Source organism: Coturnix japonica, chromosome 2, assembly GCF_001577835.2.
Source record: "Coturnix japonica isolate 7356 chromosome 2, Coturnix japonica 2.1, whole genome shotgun sequence".
NCBI classification, from domain to species: Eukaryota; Metazoa; Chordata; class Aves; order Galliformes; family Phasianidae; genus Coturnix; species Coturnix japonica.
Genome location: NC_029517.1, coordinates 60,407,895 through 60,428,835, shown reverse-complemented (window position 1 = coordinate 60,428,835; position 20,941 = coordinate 60,407,895). Strand labels below are relative to the sequence as shown.

At 38.8% G+C, this 20,941-nt stretch overlaps 1 protein-coding gene across 1 annotated transcript in view; it reads right to left on the bottom strand.

Annotated features, from left to right (window-relative positions):
* The window catches only part of LOC107309558 (cadherin-6), a 103,321-nt gene that overhangs the window by 51,186 nt on the left and 31,194 nt on the right, over window positions 1–20,941 (bottom strand). Inside the window, exon 2 of the mRNA XM_015854470.2 lies at window positions 2,250–2,605. Coding sequence (XP_015709956.1) covers window positions 2,250–2,477 — 228 coding nt within the window. The 5' untranslated portion in view covers window positions 2,478–2,605. The remainder of the gene's footprint in view (window positions 1–2,249; window positions 2,606–20,941) is intronic.

The following is a 20,941-nucleotide window of genomic DNA, read 5'->3' as shown; positions in this document are numbered from 1 at the left end:
TCAGTTTATATTTAAGGTTAACATTTTGTCCTCTCAGACAAAATATGCTTCATAAACATGTTCATTATCCTCATTTGCCCACTCCAATCAAGTTTAATTGCTCAACTAAATTGCTTGGTTACCTCAATTTGGAGACATTCAGCTGTTTCTATCATTTATCCTCACACCAATATTCAACTTTCTCTAATAGTAAATGGCTGCTGTTCCATGCCTTTTGGCTAATTGTTAAATTACAAGGGTGTGAGCAGTTCTGGCATTTGAAAGACGTGTGAAAGGCCACTTGTGAACAGCCCAGGGACACAGAATCAATGACATTTATACATGATGTGTCATTTCTATGCTTTGCAACAGTAAATGTATTATAGTACAAATAGACAGGAGAATAACTTAAATAACAACCGTGTTGGGTATTTTTTGTTTGTTTTTTGCTTTTTTTTTTTTTTTTTTTTTTCTTTCTGCGACTTTACTTCAAACTTTCTTGGTTTTTGCTTTTTTTTTTTGGTTTTCTTTTTTGGTCCAACTAGATCATTTTTAACTGTCTCACTGCAAACACATCCTGAAGGAATATTTGCTCCCCTAACAAACCCTCTATAGTCAATACCTTCTACTTGAATTCTGCAGTGTGGAGAATGGGAGACTTGGGACTGAGAAGGTTTAATGTCAGAATTTGCAGTGAAAATGACAGGCTGCAGAAAGAGCTCCCTACCTCGACCCACACAAGTATTCTGTAAAACAACAGAGTGTGTGGAGAACTGCTGTCTTCCAATTTGTGTTCTTTCTTTTTCCATACTTCTTGTCTGTTTGATTTGTTTGCATTTTGTTTGGTTTTATTTTCCTTCACTCTCTCATCTTCTGTTTTTACCATGTTCTCTTTAGGTAACCTTATTTTCCTGAATTCTATTCCCTACCCCTATTTGATTTCTTTTTCCCTCCCTCGATCTTGATTCCTCTTTGTGAAGTTTCCTGTCCACCCACCTCTGTCTTTCTAGTTCTCCTCTCTTACTATTCTCTGGCTTTTTTTCTTACCCTCTTATCTTCCCTTCTGCTTTTCTCTGAGGACTCTCTGCCTTTGGCATTTTCCTGTAGATTGGGTTCGGTGGTACTCTTCATGAATGCTGATTATCTTGGTTGGAGCTCTATGAGTATTACACCAGCTGAGTAGCTCTTCATTTGAATCATGCCTTGCAGCCATTTAGTAGGAAAGGAGTGTCACATCCAACTTTGAGTGACAGCTGATTGGCAGGCAAGAAAAGCAGTCACCATCTCTCATGGGAATGCTCAGAAGCTTGTAGAGGGAGATAAAATGTCAAGCCACTGTGATCTGCAGCCTCTGCTGAGAGGCCTGAAAGATCAAGCTAGATCAGACACAATCCCATTTGAGTTTGGAAAATTAAGCTATATTGGTTTTACTTTGAATGTCATCATCGATAGCGTAATTTCTGCATTCTGCAAGAGAGACTCCTATAGATTATGACACCTTGGGCCGTGTAGGCTCCCTCTAAATAAACCACAAATGCTCTTTAGTTTACCTGAGGATAGCTACCTACATAGGCCTGACACTCAGGGAAGTGGATATTCTCAGAATTGAGGTGTAAATTTTTAGTTTTTACAGACTCTTTTATAACTGTTGGCAAGCTTTGAGCTTAGAACTTGTAACCTGATAGTTACTTAGCACATAAGCAGAATGTTCTTCAACTCTCTGTAATAGTATGGCTGTGTATCATGGTCATGTCACAGAGTCTTAGTGGCGCCACAAAACCTCATCATAAAATGGCTGCAGCCATTTGTGCAGTGGGGAATAAGCAATGAAATGGTTGCCTCCTGTGGGATAGGGAGAATCCTCACAAAAACATAGGCACTGTGAATCCTAGTTACCTTGGACTAAACCTCTTCAAGTATATATAGTTTGACTCTATACAGTTAAAGAATGTGAAGGAAAACACAAATTTCAAAGATAAAAACTGGGCTAAACTATAATTGAGCTGCATCATATCCATTAAATAATTTTTAAAAACAGAAGCTTTTAAAGATTTGGGCATGATTGACTACGGGACTTGCAAGTTAAACTAGGAACTCCTTGTAATTGATTACAATTTGAATCTGAAGTATACTGACCTTTCTACTGAATTACTCCTCAGCTGAAGCAGGGCAGACAGGAATGAGAACTGTAGCAGGCATCATTCCTACCTACTTGCTTTTGCTGGCTATTTAACTCTTCTAAAATCAAAACACATCTAAAAGAATCTTACCTTGCCAACATATTGATAGTCAGTTCCTGTATATTCCTCCAATAAAAAGAACTGATTCCACATCCAACTCCTTTTGGAACGACTGAGGTCTCTCCTGTTGTTTCCAGACAATACCAAAACCTTTTCCTTCTCTGGAAAGCCACTAGTCCTTTTGGACAGCAAAGTTAAGAAACTCTGGTGGGGCTGGCCAGCCCAAAACAGCAGCCAGAAGCAATGGTAAGTTCTCATCACGGCAACAAGAGAAGATCTAAATAGCAACTGTTTTTCTTGTTTTCAAGCTAACCTATTTTACTGCATCAAATCCAATCTCATGCCGTCTTCACTCTTTAAGTAGTCTTTGCAGTCTCAGAGGATCTCTGAAAAGAAAAGTAGTAGTGTTGTAAGTATTTTCAAAGCTATTAACAATCATCATTACAGCAAGTAGTAAATCCAAAAATTAGAAGAGCAATCAAAAATTAGAAGAGATTGTTGAAGAACTGTTCCTGGTTCAAAACATTGCAAGCAGTCCTTTAAATAATTGGAGTGAATCTATACTGAGTAGAAGGAGGTAGTCCTGATGTGTTTTGATGTTGTTGGTGTCTTTTTTCCTTCACCTCCATTTACTTTCATTCATGAACTAAAGCAAAAAAAAGTATTTACACTTTTACAGTCTAGGCTTTGCTGTGTAGCTGATTAATTTCTGACTGGGGATCTTGATGTGGTTACTTTATTATGCTGAAGAAGGATTAGCAAGAGTGCATACTGTCACCTCAAGGACGTTCAGTTGCTATAGTTATGGGCTGAAGAGCCTGAAATTTCCAGGATTTTACCTTCAAATTTTAGGAGTGTTGCATTTAACTTCGTTTAGGAAGGATCAAGTAAACAGGTTAGTGAAATAAATATATGTATTTGCCAACATCTCCCAATATCTCTGGACCTCTGTGACACTGTGGTCGTAAGTGGAAGTGTTTGTTCTCTTTGCTCCCTGCTGCCTAAGTGATGTGCTGAGTTTTGAAACTTTAAATTAATAGTTACGTATGTAAATATTTTTCTTAATTAATTTAAAAGTATAGCAGTCATCTAGTTAATCTCTGCCTCTGGGCTCCTACTAGCTACTGCTTCCTATTTTTAATATTAAATATCTGTACACCTGAAAAATAATTATGAAAATGATCCCTATATCTCTGAAGATTGCACGATTTTCATCATGGAAAACACCATGCATTCAGTACTATAGCTTGGTATTGTCAGTTCTTCAATTTTAAAGAAATTGAAAGCTTTTATTAAGTAAGAAGAAATGATATGAGGAGCCAAATGCCTAATGAACGGCTTTGGAACAATGTGTTATCTGAAGAAATTAGAATTAGTTGACAGAAAAAAATTCCACATATACATATATATATATATATTATCCACTTTTAAAGTTTATTTGCTTGATTTTCATTTTGTTTTGCATAGATGCTCTTTGGAGAAGTTTTTTGGTTTTTTTTGTTTGTTTGTTTGGTTTTTTTTTGGTTTTTTTTTTTTCAATATTTTTATCAGAAGCTATAAATCATTCTGAACCAGCTCAAAATTCAACAAGGCAGCTCTCAGTGTTTGTAAATAAAATTGTTGAATGGTAATCTGACTTTATACTAAATCCAAAAGAGATTTTATTTTCTAGACATTTCATGCATCACTATTTGGATCATATTGTACATCAAAGATAATTTTTCCCCCTATAATTTATGTTGGGTTTTTTAAGGTGTAAATCGGGCAGAATTTAACCTCAGAGGTACACTGATGCAGTTAGACCATTTCCGATGCCTCCTGTTAGCCACTCTTCTGGTTGTCACTGTTCTTAGTAATAAATTGTATAAAATAACCTCAAGTCTCTTGTAGTTCCTCTTACTAAATCACTTCCCATTAAAAGAAAAAAAAACAAAACAAACAACCATTTAACTTTTAGATGGATGGTAGGTAATGGAAAAGGGTGGTTCAAGCTATATTGTTTTACAGCTTCACTAGGTAAAGTACCATAAAATGGTAGCTTCTGGGTGAGGAGGAGCCAGTTTTTTAACATTAAGAGGAAGAGTGGAAAAGGTACAATTAATTCTGAAGTGGTGTTATTTCCTCTGGAGAAAAGGGAAAGTTTGCAGTTAGATCTCATTAACACCAGTAAACATTCGGTAGGCAAAACTGCTTCAGTCTTGCAAGGAGATGTGGGAGATGTGCCCACATAAATATTTGAGCATTGTGAGGCAGAATCAGACCCACAGGTTTACACTCGTCTGAATTTGCACACGTTCAGGCATCACAGTAAGAACAGACCCGCTGCCCACATCAAGATGGCCTTTACAGGAGAGCCGGGGGGAAAGTGTGAGAGGAACAGAAAAAGCCAAATGTGAGTAGACTTGAAGTGTTTGGCATATCCAGGTACCAGGCAAGAGAGAGCTGAGGTGGCTTCAGCTTTCTTCATTTTTTGATGGCATGGTATCTTCTTTATGCCCTTCAGACTTGCTCAGGCTCTTGTTTAAGGCTCTGCCAACATCCCTCCTTGTAACCCCTCAGCTCTGAGTCTCTGCACTCTGATAAGATGCAAAAGGGGAAATGATGTCGCACACTGTACTTCTGACTCCCACACAATTGCCCATCTGCTCTGCAGGGAGGCTGCTGGTTGCCTGGGTGAGTTAATGAGTGCTGTGGGCAGCCGCAGCCCTGGCAAGCTGCATACCTATCATAAAGCTAGTTTGGAGTAAAGATGGGAAAAGACAGGAGAATTAATTTCTGGCTGTGTGAATGTGGCTCACCTTGCTGGGGAGGAAGGGTCCGAGATGGGGAGTACAGTGTATGAGTAAACCTATTATTTTACTATTAGTGAAGTCTTCATGACTAAGGGAGTGAAAATCATCACTCTGCAGGTACCACCAGTGCTCGTCTCATTGTCCCCACAGCCAAATCCCACAGCGAGCTTGTGTACCTCTGCTCCTATGCTTAATGTTTCTTGAGCAGTGCTGCCTGGAGCAGAACTACCTGACAGGATTTGTGCCAGCCTCTTAAAGGATCAGTCCTTCAAATGCCAATTGCCAGGAAACAATTATTCCTACAGGGGAATTTTCTGCACTTGAAGTCAGCTATATTTCACAGCTCTGATGTCATGGGAGAGGTTTTATAGTGGCTCATGCTGAAATATAGCTCATGAGAATGATATCATAGCTGTGAAATATAGCCTTTTATTCTTCTTTGCAGAGAAGTGTCCAAAAAGCTGAAATAGGGGCATGATCCCATAATGTCCCTCTTGACTGGGTGGTCTCCATGCAGAAGCTGAGCAGCTAAGCCCTAGCAAATCCTGTGTGCATGGCAGGAGAGCAGACATTTTAACAGACCTTGGCTTGAGTGTGCAGTCGAGATGAGTACCAACCAAAGCCCAGGGTGTCTTTGCCCTGTAGGTGCTGGTAACTGTATGGGTCATAATAATAAATTCAGTGAAGTGAATAAAAAGAATGGGAGCAATATACTCTGAGCTGAGTCTTTAGTAAAGAGTTAGCTCCTTGTCTCTTAAATGGCATTTTGTGCTTTTGTTTCAGTGTCTCACAATGCAGAGAGATCCCTGCAATGTAGCAGTTCCTCTCTTGCAATGCTTGTGCTTACTCCTTTCTTTAATTTGAAAATAAGTCCTTCACCAGGGATGCTTTTTCTGTAATTGGAAGAGTGCAAATAGAATTGACAGGATGTTTCCCTTTGTCCCCACCAAGGGATGGGGGCTAAAATTTGTGTTTTCTTCACTTCATACAAAGACAGGCAGTAAGACAGAAAGAGCACTTTAAACATTTCACTTTTCTCAACCCTCAGCTGGTCAGCTGGTTGGGGAACGCACTGTGTTAATCAACTGAAATGTCAAGAGTGAAAAACGATTTCGCTGTACAACATTCTCAGACAACTGGCTTAGCTCTGTCAGCTCAAATACACATCAAATCTGGGATTTTTATGGGAGAAGAAGGAATCTGCACACCCAAGCTTAAAAAATAATAAAAATCCCAGTCTAACTTTAGGTATGATGATAGTTAACATAAAAGCAGTGTCACTTGCAGTGAAATAACTGTCTTCAGTGTGACAAGCTGCAGATTTTAAAGTTTATGTTCACACCTCTTTGAAGGATCAAACCTCAGACAATTGCTTAATCACTATAAATATCAACTTACTTAAAAATTATTTCCCTAGGTGATGATGTTCATAGTCAACTTTTCTGTTCACCCTTTCTCCCAGTATCTCGTTAATGTAGATGTCTTCGTGTCACTGATGTGAGAATTCAGTGCAATTTTGCACTCTTCCTGAGAAATACTTCATTATTTCAACTATAAATCAATGAGAAAACGTATCCATTTGGGTTTCTTTGATGCATCAGGGAGCACTGTCCTGGAGATGGCTTTCCAGCACAGCGACAACCACCAGATGCAGGTTCGAGTCACAAGGAACACCAGAGCTCCACCTCCACTCTCAGAGTAGTAGGTTGTGTTGCTCTTTGTAGGTGGTAGTTCAATACCAGACCAGCAAAGAGCCTTCCCCTCAGAGGCATCAGTAAGGAGAGAGAAAGCATTTTTTTCATTCCCTTCCATTCATTCCCATAGTATCTCCCCCTCAATAAACTCTCAAAGGAATATGATTCGTAAATTGTCATTGAACCAAGACTTGAAAATTACTTCTTTTCAGATTCCATGCATTCAGATTCCATGCATTCAGTTAAGTGTCATACAAACATACACACACACACACACACATATATGTCAGGTATTGTGGGCTGCTGCTGCTGATTAGATGTTAAGTATCCTTTTAATGTATCAATAATCACGAGTCTATAAAATTTCTGACACAGCCATTATTCAGACAAGTGCTAGTGCAATAGATCTTTTATTTCTTATTCACCTAAGTATAGTTTCATTGTTTGAGGGTTAGGTACAAAGCTTCAGACATTAGGAATAAGGTCCATTAGTCCATGTGATTTAATACTGATTGTAGTCAAGAACTGAAATTTACTGCTGTTCTCACACGAAGAACGAGTGAGGAGTTGTAAGTTAATAGATGATGTGACACAGTAACTGAGGGAACTGAATATGGAGAACAATACAGATATGCTCTTCAAGAGTTAATTGCCGATGTGAATATTCAGACAAGATTTATTTATTTATTCAGTTCTTTATAGTGTGTGTGGTTGCGGGGTGCTAAGGAGAAGCTGTATCTGTCCTCATTGATATTCAGTTACTTGGGGGGAAAATAAACACAAAGGCAGAAAATAGACCTGCTGTTTAATTCAAGTAGTATTACACAATGAGCACTCTGGCATATGTGCCTCTACTGGCACAAAATCAAACTTGTTTTATGGTTGTGGTGAAAAAGTGTAGACTAATCCTCTGGCTTCATCAACAACTGTGTCGTGTCTACCAGTGATATGAAGCGTCTAACAGTACTCTGATGCTGACATCAGGTACAAGTGTTTAATTTGTCAGAGTTTTCAGAGAGAGGAGAAGGAATCAGCATTTCATTGTCAAAGCCTGAGGAATGAAGGGTGGGGAAAGCATTAATGGAGGGGAAGAAGAATGGACAGATATTGATTCCTAGTTTTGCTGTGTAAGCTGCTCTTTGGAAGAAGGCATGCTAGGTGAGGATCTGGTGATTATTTATTCAGATTTTACCTTGTTGCAAAGCCATGCCAAAGAAGCAATGTCCCAGTCCATAAAATAATCTGAACAACCCAGAAGAGCCAGGACCTCAAACTGTCCTTGGGGCTGTCCTCACAAAGACAAAGTATACAGTTCTGCTCCCCCGCAGGAAAGATTGCAACAAGAGGATTAAGGCTGTAAGGAAAATCTGCAAAAAATTACTTTCTCATCATGGGGGGAAAAGGTTAAAGTAGCAATCACTACACAAAGAAAAGACAGTATTCCATCTAACCTAAAAAAAATACAGGCTTCCAAATTTATCATAGTCTTTTATTTTCAATGTCGTACTCATATATTCAAATATATTGATACATTTTAATATATAGTAAAGAATTCCTTGCTGGATATTTTCAGTAATGGCTAAATTTCATGTACTCAAAAGCTGTAATGCTGCAGACTTGTTCATAATTGACTTGGACTTAAAAAGAAGTTGAGTTGGAGCTTACTTTACAATTATGTTTCTCTTATGACCAGTAAGATCTGAAAGTCTCAAGTGTAAATTAGCTTTTACTGCTCTGAAATACAAATGCCCTTTTCCCTTCATTCTCCATGAGGCATTCCTTTGCAAATATCATTCATAAACAGAAAAAAAGGCATTTTTTTCTTTTTTTTTCCCCAGACTAAAGATAGCCAATAAAATTTTAATCTTCTGATGTTCACTCTTTCAATATCTTTGTTACATAAACATATGCTCTAGTGATCACTTCTAAATACACCTCTGAAATTCCAAACAGAACAGAGCCAAGAGAGAAATCAAACTGAAAGATATGTGGTTTTAAACCTTAGGTTCTTTCTGAAGACATGGAGTACACGATGTAATTGCAGGCAGCAGTGGTTGATTATAGTGTCTTTGAAAGCTATTTTTTATTCAGTTCTCTCAGCAGGAAAAAAGGTCCAGAACTATAAAAATAACAGAAAGCAGCAGAAATGTTAAGATAACTACTACCTGAATCCTGTACTGGGATCTATTAACATGGCACTTTGGCATAATGTGATTGCTTTAATCCCAGTGAACCAGAATGCACGCAAACATCAGCCTTCAGAAGAGCACAAACCTACAAAACAGACAAAGTGAGAGGTAAATCTCTCTCGTTAGTGCCTCAGTGGCAGTGGCTACAGGTGACTGTATGTCTTTATAAGATTATCCAGTAGCAGGTGAGTGGACTGATAATGTGGTTTGTCTGCTTTTTTTACCTGCCTCAGTTAGAGCCTCGGTTTCATCTTGTTTCAGAAATGCCAAATCTATGTCTCTGTATTTAGAAATACTGGAAACATACCTTTCATCCATTGTGCATAAACAAACAAAAAACAAGACAAGAATGTCACAGAAATCTCACTTTTTCCATTGTATGTATGCAGTAAGCGACTAATCTGTGATCACTCAAGAATATAAAAGTCCTGCAGCTAGGTTGGGGTAATTACTAATATCAGTACAGACTAAAGATCAATTCACTGAGAAGCCCTGCAGAGATAGACCAAGGGGTTACTGGTGGATGAAATATCAGACCTGAGCTGGCAACAGGTGCTTTCAGCTCAGAGTCTCAATTGTCCCATGGGCTGAATAAAAAGGAGCTTTCTTATCAAGGTGAGGGAGGTGATTTTCTTCCTGTGCTTTGCCCTCATGAGGCACCAAGTGGAGTACTGTGTCCAGGCTGTTGGAGTGGGTCCAGAGAAGAACATAAAAATGATCAGAAGGCTGGAGCATCTTTCCTGTGAAGATAGTCTAAGGGAGCTGGGGTTTTCCAGCATAAAGATAAAGCTCTGGGGACACCTCACTGGGGCCTTTCAATATGAAATCGTATGTATTATAAGGGAGATGGAGAACAATTTTTTCCAGGGCATGTAGCATGTGGTGGCAGTTTTACTTCCAGACATATCTGGCACATAGATCTTTTATTCTTAATTAGTACTGTGATAGCAGAGCAGTAGATGTGACTTGCCAAGTAGTAGCCAAAGGGCTCTATGAAGTACCAAAAAAAACCTTAAAGCTATGAAAATACTGTAGGAAAACCATATTGCAGTACTTGCTGGAGGTCTGCAGTTTTGCTACCACCTTGTGAAATTTGTTATGGTTTTCAGAGGTGCAATAAAGCATTATCAAACCTACATAATGTTTTTACAAGCCTGATTTTCCCTAATTTTTTCTTTTTTTTTCCCCGAGATAGGGAATTAGCAGATTCTTTAAAGCAGGAGTTCTATAAAAGATAACACCACTCTACCTCGCGTACTGAAATATGATTCCTGAAAAGGACCACAGTTCTCCTACCCAGAGAGGAAAGCTATTGTGTGCCTACGTTGTAATGTTCTGTCTCTTCATTGAAAAGAAAAGTGGTATAATTTGACTACCTCTCCTGTTTCTTCCTAGATTCTGGTAGTTGAAAGTGTCATAGACAAGTGCTGAGATAATGACCATTAAGGCATTTCTTAATGAAATAGTAAAGCTATTTAAAACAAGACTCTATTCTTATAATATTATGGGATGCTATCACCAAATAATCATTATGAAGGGAACTGTTTGGAACTTTCAGAGTGCATTAAAGAAATCTTGGTCAGCTTCTCCCTGAAAATCACAGTATCCTTAATGTAGATGAGATGTACTGTTTTGCTTTTTCCATCTCTACTCAAACAACCATTAGGCACCTACCCCCTGGCCACCAGAGGCATCTGATGTCATGTATATGCATATACAATGCAGAATCACAGAAGAATAGATTCTTTCTGTGCTGATCAGCAACTCCTCAAAGCAGCAAGTCTGACGTACTCTCCAAATACAAGAAAAAAGCCTGGGTTTGCAGCTTTTTTTTGTAGCATTGCAGTTCTCCCTGAAGTATTGCAGTGTGACAATGAAGGCAGAGGCTGTACTGCCACACGCCTAGCCAGGAGTAGAAGAAAGCTGGAGATAGCGCATTTTCAGCAGACACCAGCATATCATTCTATCTCACTGTTTCGGCAGTAGTAATTAGACAGTTCCAAGACAGACCTAAATGGAAGAAAATTCTTTGAAAGGAATATTTTGGTTGTGCTTTGGGCAGTGTAAATCATTGTAAAATGCAGTCTTAATCCCTGAAGTCTTATTTCTTTCCTACAGAGGAGGTTGATAGACAGATATCAAAATTATTGTAGTAAATAGCATAATTAAAGGCAAACAGGTAAAGAAGAGTTCACCTGATTCTAATCTAGGCATATTGGAGTTTGCATATGTGAAAAAAGGATTATTATTCTCTATTTTAAATTTGCAGCCATATGTAAAGTTATATTTCTAGGAAAGCCACAATCCCACATTTGACTCCTGCTGTCTTTTTTTTTCAGTGACCCTAATCTCTTCTGCTTGCTATTTGCAGTTCTCCCTTACAAGGACTTTTCTCACCACCCCTACTGCTAGCATGCCCCATTACATCTGTGGGAGAACAAAGCACTTGTTTTTTCTAAGGAGTTTTCCATCCACCAGCTGCTATTTCCTTCTTTCTATCTGCTAGAGGTTTGATGTTTTCTATGCTTTTCTGTGCATTTTGACAGTAACATATGGTACCTTCCCACTCTGAACTTAGGTGAAAACAATTAGTAGATGGGACATAATGAACTGGACCTGGGAAAGGTAGAAATAGCTGAACTTTACTTAGTATTTGATAATCAAGAGTTTTCTTATTTCTCATGGAGTTTCATGGCTATTTACCACTAAGAAATGGATGCAGACTGCTACCAATCAGAAATCCCTATAATGCTCAGCATGTTGTGGGCAAGCAAACTCCATTTATGCAAATACACTCCAACGGGAGCAATTAAGAGGGAAATAGAGGAATGCCCATTAAGACTCATTTCATTACAAATGTGCTATTAAAAGAACTGTAGATTAGTAGGTCATGTCTCTTTTTTGATGAAAGAGTCTTTTATTTCTTTGATCATGATAGTAACAGGCTGCACTAAAAGGCAATGCTTCTTTAAAAGCCTCTTAATGTTGCCCCTATTAACTGCACAGCTTAAGAAGCTGTAGCAAAAGTCAGGAGAACTAATGCAGGTTGGCAGACTTTCCTTTGCTCAGATCTCTTAATCCTGGTTGGGATCTTACTAAAGAGCTAGGAGATCTTCTCAAGGAGAGCTAGATGAGATGGCAGAAAGTGGAAATACCCATTGAAAGTCCTCCTGAGCTCTCCTCATGGTCAACAAAAAGAAGTGCAGCACTTAGGAACACTAAGGTATTTCTGAGTAACTTCAGAGATATTAGGACTCAGTAATCAATGTTAAATGGGAATGAGGTGCGCTTGCTGTTCATACAGGGTAAATAAATACCATACTAGTAAAGCAAGCATATTCTAGTAGTCTTTTCACTAGGACTCAGTTATCTAAACAAGTTGTTCTTTTCTCCTAGAACAGCTTCAAGCCAGAACCATCTACCCTCTACAGCCAACATGTATGGAAATCTGCCTATTACTTCAGGTGAGGATAACTTCACAGCTTCAGTATTTCCAACCATGGTGACTCATTATTTAACTGAGGTTTTGTGAATACTGAGTGATGGTTCTGAAACTCTTGAAGTTTCTTGAATAGGAAACATGCATACTTGCTTTTCAAATCACTAATCTGAGAGGTGGCTTTCTTCTCTGAAAGGAACCTTTTAACAAGTTTTTGCTAGTAATGTTATGTTTCTTAGAATATGAAAATGTATAAAAGAATAACAGTACTTGTGGCTGAATAGCTTCTGAAGTATTTAATAATGCCACTTATGTCACTAGTTCTTTGAAAAACCTTAATGAGTTGTTTAATTGGGAATATGCAAGAAATTTGAATCGTTTCTATTTTTTATTTTTTTTTAAATTTTTTTTATTTTTTTTCTCCTGGTGCATACAGCTGTGTGTAAGTAAACCATTAACAAATACTATGCAGGTGATTTACTCCTTTTCTTCTATTGTTGAGCTATTCTTCTCTGGGTGTAGAACCCAGTGAGGAAGTTCCTTTCAGTGATAAGTCCTTTTAAGTGCATTGCTTCTTAAAAGTGATGAAATCTAGGAAAGATTCTGATCTGCTTTGAAATAATCAGTGTTTGCAGTACTTTTGAATTCCTTCCAATTGTATCTGGAATCTCTTTGGAGAAGAAGCAGAGTATATATTTTTGGAAGCAAGATTTCTAATGCAATTATTATTGGCATCCTCTTGTGTATTGGAGGCTTCAATGCGGTGCTTCATTTCTAATTCCCTTCCAGCCAGAATCCTTGTTACTGTTTTCTAGAGGGGGGAGTTGGGAGCTCTTAAGTGCATTGTTAATACTAAACAACTATGTGATCACATATGCAGTGAACCACGGGTTAGAAACTTCTAGAACAGCTCTGCTCTTATGTGTCACACAACTGAAGGAGCTAATTCTAAATATACTGAACGAGTGATACAAGTGTTGGTTTTGGTCTGAGACTTGGAGGAACGTTACTCTGTGTAAACTACTGAAGAGTCTGACTTTGGCTATTGTTACTCAGTGAAGCTTTGTTTTAGATTCTGAAGTAATCCCGTTGAGTAGCCAGGACTGATGATAGCCAAGATTAAAAAAAAAAAAAAAAAAAAAAAAAAAAAAAAAAAGTAAGCAAGCAGTTTGGGAGGAGCAGAATTAAGTGAATCCATTTCTGCATAACTTATATTTTCATGCTTGTAAACAGATGTCTCTGCTTAAAAAACGAAGAGATACTTACCTGATAAGAGAGACTACCTTCTTATTGTGAAATTTCTTTTAATCTAAAAGGGATTCCCTTGGGTACAGAGTGCTGAGGATAAGCAATTCCAGTAAGAAATGAAAGCTGACCAACTGAGGTGTCAGTACAGCCTCTCTGACACTGCTCTTTTTATGAGAGAGGAGCAAGTCTGTTGTTTATCTACTAATGGAAAGACTACTCTTATGTGTTCAAAATATTTTCTTGAGACAAAACTAAACTTCTCTGAAACTCTTACAGAAAGTCATATACAGAAACAACCAACTTTGGTCTTGTTGAAATGGATGAGAAGTCTGTGTCATTAGAGCTAGTGTGTCTCCTTTCCTTTTTTCTTTTCCTTAAATGTTTCTTAGTTCTACAGTTATTTCCTTCAACAGCTTTTATTCTCTCTCTCTTTTTTTTTTCTTTTTTTTCTTTTTTTTTTTTAAATTAGAATTAAATAATAGCCTACCCTGAAATCTTAAATATTGCATGTACTTTAGTGCAACATGACTGTTGTCAGCTGTGGCTGCTTCTGTCTGGAGAGATGAAAGCCTCCTTCCTGTCAAGGTCGCTTAGCTTTGATCCTAAAGTTCTCCCACTTTCTGCTTCCCTGTTTCCTTCTCACCTTTAATTATAGGCAAACTGATGTAAGCTGAAAATTGTCAAACTGCCCTGGAGGCAAACATGAGTGTTTATTCACCTATTTGAGATACTTGCATAGTCTCAATTACCAAGGAGTTCGATCACTTAGGAATCTTTATTGCATTTATCCTCAGAGTCATTTTGTGAGAACTGCAAAGCTATCATTTCTGAATATGGAAACAGAATAAATGTAAAGACCAGACCTTCAAAGACGTTTAGAAGCCTAACTCTTACTGCAACCAGGTCAATGGAACGTAAGCCTCTTATCGTACGACATTTTAGCACTTCTTTAAAAGCATAAGTTATTATGGCTACCAAAAAATCTGGGTGATCATCAACAACTGAACATGAATAAGCTCAAGAATGCACACATTATCTTTCTTATTTCTCTGTAAGATTTCACATATTTCTGCTCAAGTCTTGGCAAAGTAGTTTTTAGTATTTTTTTTTTTCACATATATAAGCCACAAGGCATTTACTCCTTATTGTATTTCTTATTTGCTGGATGAATACAGTTTCAAAACAAAATCAAAATTACACCAGCAGTTTATTACCTCCATCTACATATTATCTGTTGAATTGATTGTCTTGTGATGAGATGATGTCTTTTCAGTTACATAAGCAATCCACAGAGTATCAGTTATAAAGCAGAAATTAGATTCTCTCTCCCACTTTAAGCCCTTGCAACTTAGCAACAATGCAGGTGTGAGGCACACACAGGCAATACAGGGGAAGATTACCCTGGAGTTATCTGCCTCTGCTCCCTCTCCATAATCAGTACCCCTTTCTTCTGATTTACTGCAGATTATTTTGCACTGCAGGTTCTAAGTGAACTTATTTTGAGTGTGGGCACTTACAAAGCAGTGGGGATTATTCAAGGTTCAGTCTTGTGAAAAAATATGGTATTTCATTAAGTGGGCAATCTGAGATTTATGATTTTTAGTTTTCTATTCCTTTCTGTTTATTAATGCCCAAAGTTTGTTGAAAGCGTGATATACTGTCACTTAGTACTGTCTTCCAAGTGTTGAATTTATGTGTGTATATATACACAGTACACAGCACACAAATGCAGATGTATATCTAAACTGGTAAAGGCTTTAGTTACCTGTGGGAATTAACTTTGATTCCAGTGCTGAATGGCTAAAACATTTCTGTGGTGTTAGGATCCAGAATAGGATGGAGACTTAAAACCATAAGCTTCTGTTCCTTGAAATCAAGCATGGCTCTGTCAGATGTGAGTGGAGCTGAGCAATGTCAGCTTGAAGGAAAAGCTCTGGTGCTTTGAGAAATAAAATCCAACACTTTGATGGCAGTTAATTCGACTGTAACTGGGGAAAAGATCAGCTAAGTAGAGTTTTACTGACAGAAGCATTTACAGAACAGGTAATTGCTATGTATGCCTGTTTGGAAGAAAGTGCATATGCACCAGCCGTGCCACTGTGAACACAGCTTCTGCAGCCCTGTGTCTCAGGAAACACGATGCTGCCATTTCTACCTGCAAACTGCAGATTTTGGTTTAATTTAACAGAGGCTGCTTGAGGTCTGAAGCATATTATAGCTTGCTTTACCTGAACCTGCAGTAAATCAACAGGTAAGTAATGTCACCTTCCTGCCTTAGCTTAACCCTTTAAGACTGTATGGTTTTACCTTAAAGAAATTACTGTAACTGAGCTTGCAGACCAATTAAAATTAGCAACAGACTGTCAGAAAACCTCAAGTAGACCTAAGAAATTCTCACCACCAACAGTATGCTCCTAAAGGAGAAGAACTTAGGACATAACTTGCTTGTACTACTTGGAAGAAATGTGAGGATAACTAGACAGAAAGGTATAAGTACCAGGAAGCTGGTGATGAGCCAACTTTTGTATTATTAATGAGAATAAGTAATTAAGTAATATGGACAAAAAATGTCAGTATAAATGTAACAGGACTATAAGTGTTTATTTCATTTTGATTTTACTATTGAAACATTAATCAGGCTAACAATGAATTCTAATTGTTGGCTCTGCAGATAAGGTGTGTTCCCTTGTGCTCATAATGAGACTTTGAATACAACGCTGTTTGTCAGATGGGCAATTTTTGTGCAGCAGAAGTGTGGAGAAAGGGAGAATAATGAGAAGTAACAGCAAGGAGAAAGAAAAAGAGCAGCAGCAGAGAGGTTCCTTGCTTGGCAGTGCTTCAGAGCTGGGATACAGCTGCTTATCCATCTGTGAGCCTGGGCAGCAGCCAGGCAAAGGGGGCTCACTCCCATGTGCTCATTTTCTCCCCATTTGTATTGAGCCCATGCTGGTGGCACTTGAACATGTTGACCAGCATCTCCGAGGTCAGATGTTATCTTAGATTCCAGGCCTCCGAGGAATTTGAATGGGTGTCCTTCTCCCTGCTGTCCCTAGGGACACTGCTATCATGGCCTTGTTCACAGCACTGATTTTCTTCTTAAGCAGTCCCCTGTTCTGAGCAGTTTCACACCACCAGAATGAGTTCCATGCCAGAATCGACAGTGTCAATTCATTAGTCAAGGCTGACCGAAGTTTGGTGTCGCATCTCTAAAATGCAACCTGTCATTTAGGGGCCTGGGGGAAATGTAAAGGGTGACTTGAAGCAGCCTTCTTTTCTGATGTCCTGGAGGCCTGAAGTGGCTCCTCATATAGATTAGGCAGTCATGAGTATCCCTAAGACCCTACACTGCCTTCTCCTTGCTGCTTGGCTTCCACATCCCAAAATGTCTGCAGCATTGCACTCCATGTGCTCGTAGACACATGAGCAGTTGCTGGGGCTAACTTTCTGCGCTAGTGATGAAGTCTGGGGGAAGAATGTCTTTCCTGTCTGTGCCTGGAGCCTTTAAGGCTTCTTTAATGACTTCTTAGACTCTTTAGTAAACATAAGGGGTCTGGAAAGGTGATGGATGGCTCCCTTTTTGTGTCCAATGTCAGCATACAACATGACAAAGAATCACAAGTTGGTTTTCTCAGTTGTGGAGAAGGAGGAAGAAAAACCAAGAAAACCCTCCAGACAAGATGTACCTGTCTGCTGCTTAAAACTAAAGAGGGGCAGAGTGTCCTGAGCACTTCATTGCAGTGCTACTGCACACCTGTTGAACTGGGTTACCATCAAAGTTCCCTGTAGAAAGCGCCTGGGCCACATATCCTGAATCAGCACATAAGGAAAACAAGTTGTCTCTAAGGAAAAATGGTTGTGTCTGGCCTGCCTCGCCTTTTCTCCCCAGCCCTTCTCTAATGGAAGAGTGAGATATATCACCCTGCCTCAACTCTGCATATTGAGTTAAGCCTAACATTTGGATTTATTAATAGATCACTTCCCCTCCTTCATTGCCCCAGGTTAAGAATTCAATCTTTTTCCCAGGAGCTGCACTTTTATGCATACGTTATGGGCAGGCAAGGTTCACAGAAGGTGACTCCCTACAAAAAGTCAGTGTCTTCTCAGTGCCAATTTGTTTCTGCTGGAAGGACCTGAAGTAATCTGCATGAGTACTCACAGGAAACTGAGAACAAGAAATGATGAATTAGAAAGAATAGGCTAGCATGAAACATGGGAGGGAAAGAATCCCTATTCCGGTTAATATTAGCGAAGTCATTACAAAATTCAGAGATTTCCCTTTGTGTTCCAAATTAATTTATTGGGATTGCTGCTGCTGCTGCTTGGTGAGTGAGATGCAAAAAAAAACCTGATAAGCAATGAATGTATTATTTTTCTGGTGCGAGGGGATGTAAGCTTGGCTTGCATTTAGGGGAGAAGGAAGAAAATCAGAAGTGAAATGGATTGCTGTGTTGTTACTCAGTATTTCACAGCCTGGGAGGGGTAGGAGAGGAGCAGCAAGAAACTTGGGTTGGTCAAATACAGTCTCCTCTGGGGCTTAAAAGGAAAAGTGCGCTTCCACTACATCACTACAAAGAGATTTCAGCCACTGTGAAGGGACACTACCCTGAGTACCCTTTGAATATATAACCCTACTCCTCATACTTCTGTTGGGGTAACACCATCTTCGTGGCTGTGAGTCCTTATTCTACCTTTTGCATACAGCTGCACTTATTTTAGTTGTTATTAGTTGTTTTGTTTTTTTCTAAATTGCTTTTAATTGCACTTCAGAACTTTTGTATCTTACTTTCTTTGCATCGTCATAGTGAAGAATATTGTGAGGTGGCAGCAGGGCAAAATCCATAAATTCTAGTTTAAACAAGGGAAAAAAAAAACTCTGAACAATTTTTAATTTTTAAAGCCTTTTCTTTTTCTTGCTTGCAGTTATTTATGGACTTGATCTCCAACCCTACACCCCTGCTCACCTTTGTACCACACCACATTAAGTCTTAATGAGAAAATCTTTAGGGTGAGATAATAACAAATAAATAGCTGTTTACTCAGAAGTCCTTTCTATTGTTTCTCTTTTCTGTCTGTGTGCGCTGTAGCATTCCTGTGGCTGATAGGATCAAAGTCATCTGGCTTTTGTATTCCCATAGCTGGTCGCAAGCTATATGAACATTTTTCAAATTCACCCTTCCACCCAGGACATGTACTAGCTCTCAAGGAGGCATAAAGGAAACATCCCAATCCAATGACTGCTGCAGATGTGTTCAATAAAAGAGGAGCTGTAACTACACAAATTACCTTTGCTAAGCTGCAGGGTGCTGCAGAACTCCTGGAATGAGTTTCTCCCTGCTACACTTTTCATTCTCTCTGCTGGTTCTGAATGAATACAAATTAAGAAGAAATCGCTGAAAGAGGTTATAGGCCTATACAAATATCTTACAAGAGAATTGGACTGCTCGTACAGCTTATTTCTTTACATTGCTGATAGTTTTCGGAAGAAAGGGATGTTACCTCTTTTAGAAACCTGTATCTGTAGGGGAGGAAACAGAGACATTTAGCACAGCTTACTGGCAATTTCATTACAAGTCTTGCAATAATTGATATTTTAATTAAAGCCCCAGCTCCTGGAGACAGGTAATTGTGTGCAGATCTCTATTTTCATTTAGGAAAACATGCTTCTTTTCAGATGTTTGCTAAATAATACTGGAAAATATAACCCATGTCCCAGACACCTCAAAGCTAGAATGCAATGAAAGCCAATCTGCACTTAGGACGTTTTCTCATTGTTTGAGATGCAGTGCCTCCTGCTGAAAGCCCCACTCTTTCATGTTGGGGCCGGGTCCAAAGCTTTCAAGTTTGGAGTGGTTAATTTTGGGCATTTAAATTGAAGATCTGAAATGTATTGGGAGCAGTGGTAGGAAGAGGCTGTGGCCACCTGCAGTGGGAGGGGAGCGAAAGGAACAAGCTTGTAGCATGCTGCATCCCCAGGGGGAGCAAAGGGATGCTCTTTCTCAGAGAATGAGAAACTAGCTAAGAAAAATTGCAGCATTACCTTCTATTGAGGAGAACAGCTTCTTAAAGATTGATTTACTTCATCCTTTGGTTCAAAACACCATTTAGCAGTGTATTCAAAACTGTTGATAAAAAATGAGTCCTCATTTCTGCCCATACACAACCAGACTCTCTGCCATCTCTCAGCCCTGATATTTCACAAACAACACCCTCAGCTCTGTAGTGTTTTAAGGAGCCTGCCTGCTTCTCCTTCCCAGGAGGAGGTACAGAGGAGCTGGTTGTAGTTTGCCTTTGTAGGTGTGGAGGCAGGATTTTAACTGGCCTTCCACATGTACTCTCCTTTTAGCAACTACTTTGTGGGGTCCCATTAGCAGCTGCAGAACTCTGGGACATGAGGCCGGGAGTTTTCCCACACCACAGCTTTTTGCTGTTTGCGAATTTCCTATGCACAGCTAATTTTAGACTTCTATAAAAAGAGCCAACATGAAAGAAATCCAAAACCTGTAGCAGAGTGTTGCCTTTTAAAATAACAGGTTTTTGGCTCCAGGCCAACCAAGCTGAGAACAAATGGAAGAAAAATTGTCTTAAATATTTAACATTACACATAGGATTATACTGGATTACAAATAATCAAACTTATCTGTTTATTTATTTATTTATTTAAAGACTAATTCCACTTGTAGTTTGTTAGCTTTCATGCTTCTTTGTTGCTACCCAATGATAGTAAGAGCCTCTTTTGGGCTAGAAAAAAATATTTTGCTACTGGTCAGTGATTTTTCTTCTTTTTTCCCCTTTACATTCAAAGGATTCTTACATGGTCTTCCATAAGAGCAGGGTGGGACCCATTCCCAATTAGCAAATGCTGCTTTCTTTTTCCTCCCCTACTTCATTAAGAATACCCTGCTGCACATACAGCCACGGAATTGCTCATTTTGTTGTACATAGTCATTGGTGTAAATGCATACAGTTTAATTGATAGCCTGCTCAGGCATTAGCTGGCAGAATAGGTAATTTGAAGTTTTCTCCCAAATGTGGCGAATAAGTCTGTACTTGCATAACTGGTAGAGTCTGAGGAACAAGCTTTATTTAAAAAGCTGTTTAAAAAAAAAAAAAAAAAAAAGTACATCAGAAAGGGAGAGCAAAAGGAACGCAGTATGAATAGTTATGATTTGGGATCTTTAGTAGATTAATGACATTTGAGAGACAAAGAGAACTGCAAAAACTTTCAAATTATGGAAGTCATATTTGTCCAACCATTGAAAAAAGATAGTGAATAGTATCAGTTCAGAAAGTCTGTACAGGAGAACCTGAGCTTTGATGCTCAGGGTTTAGAGCCTCTGAACCTTTTCTCAGCTGCCAGCTC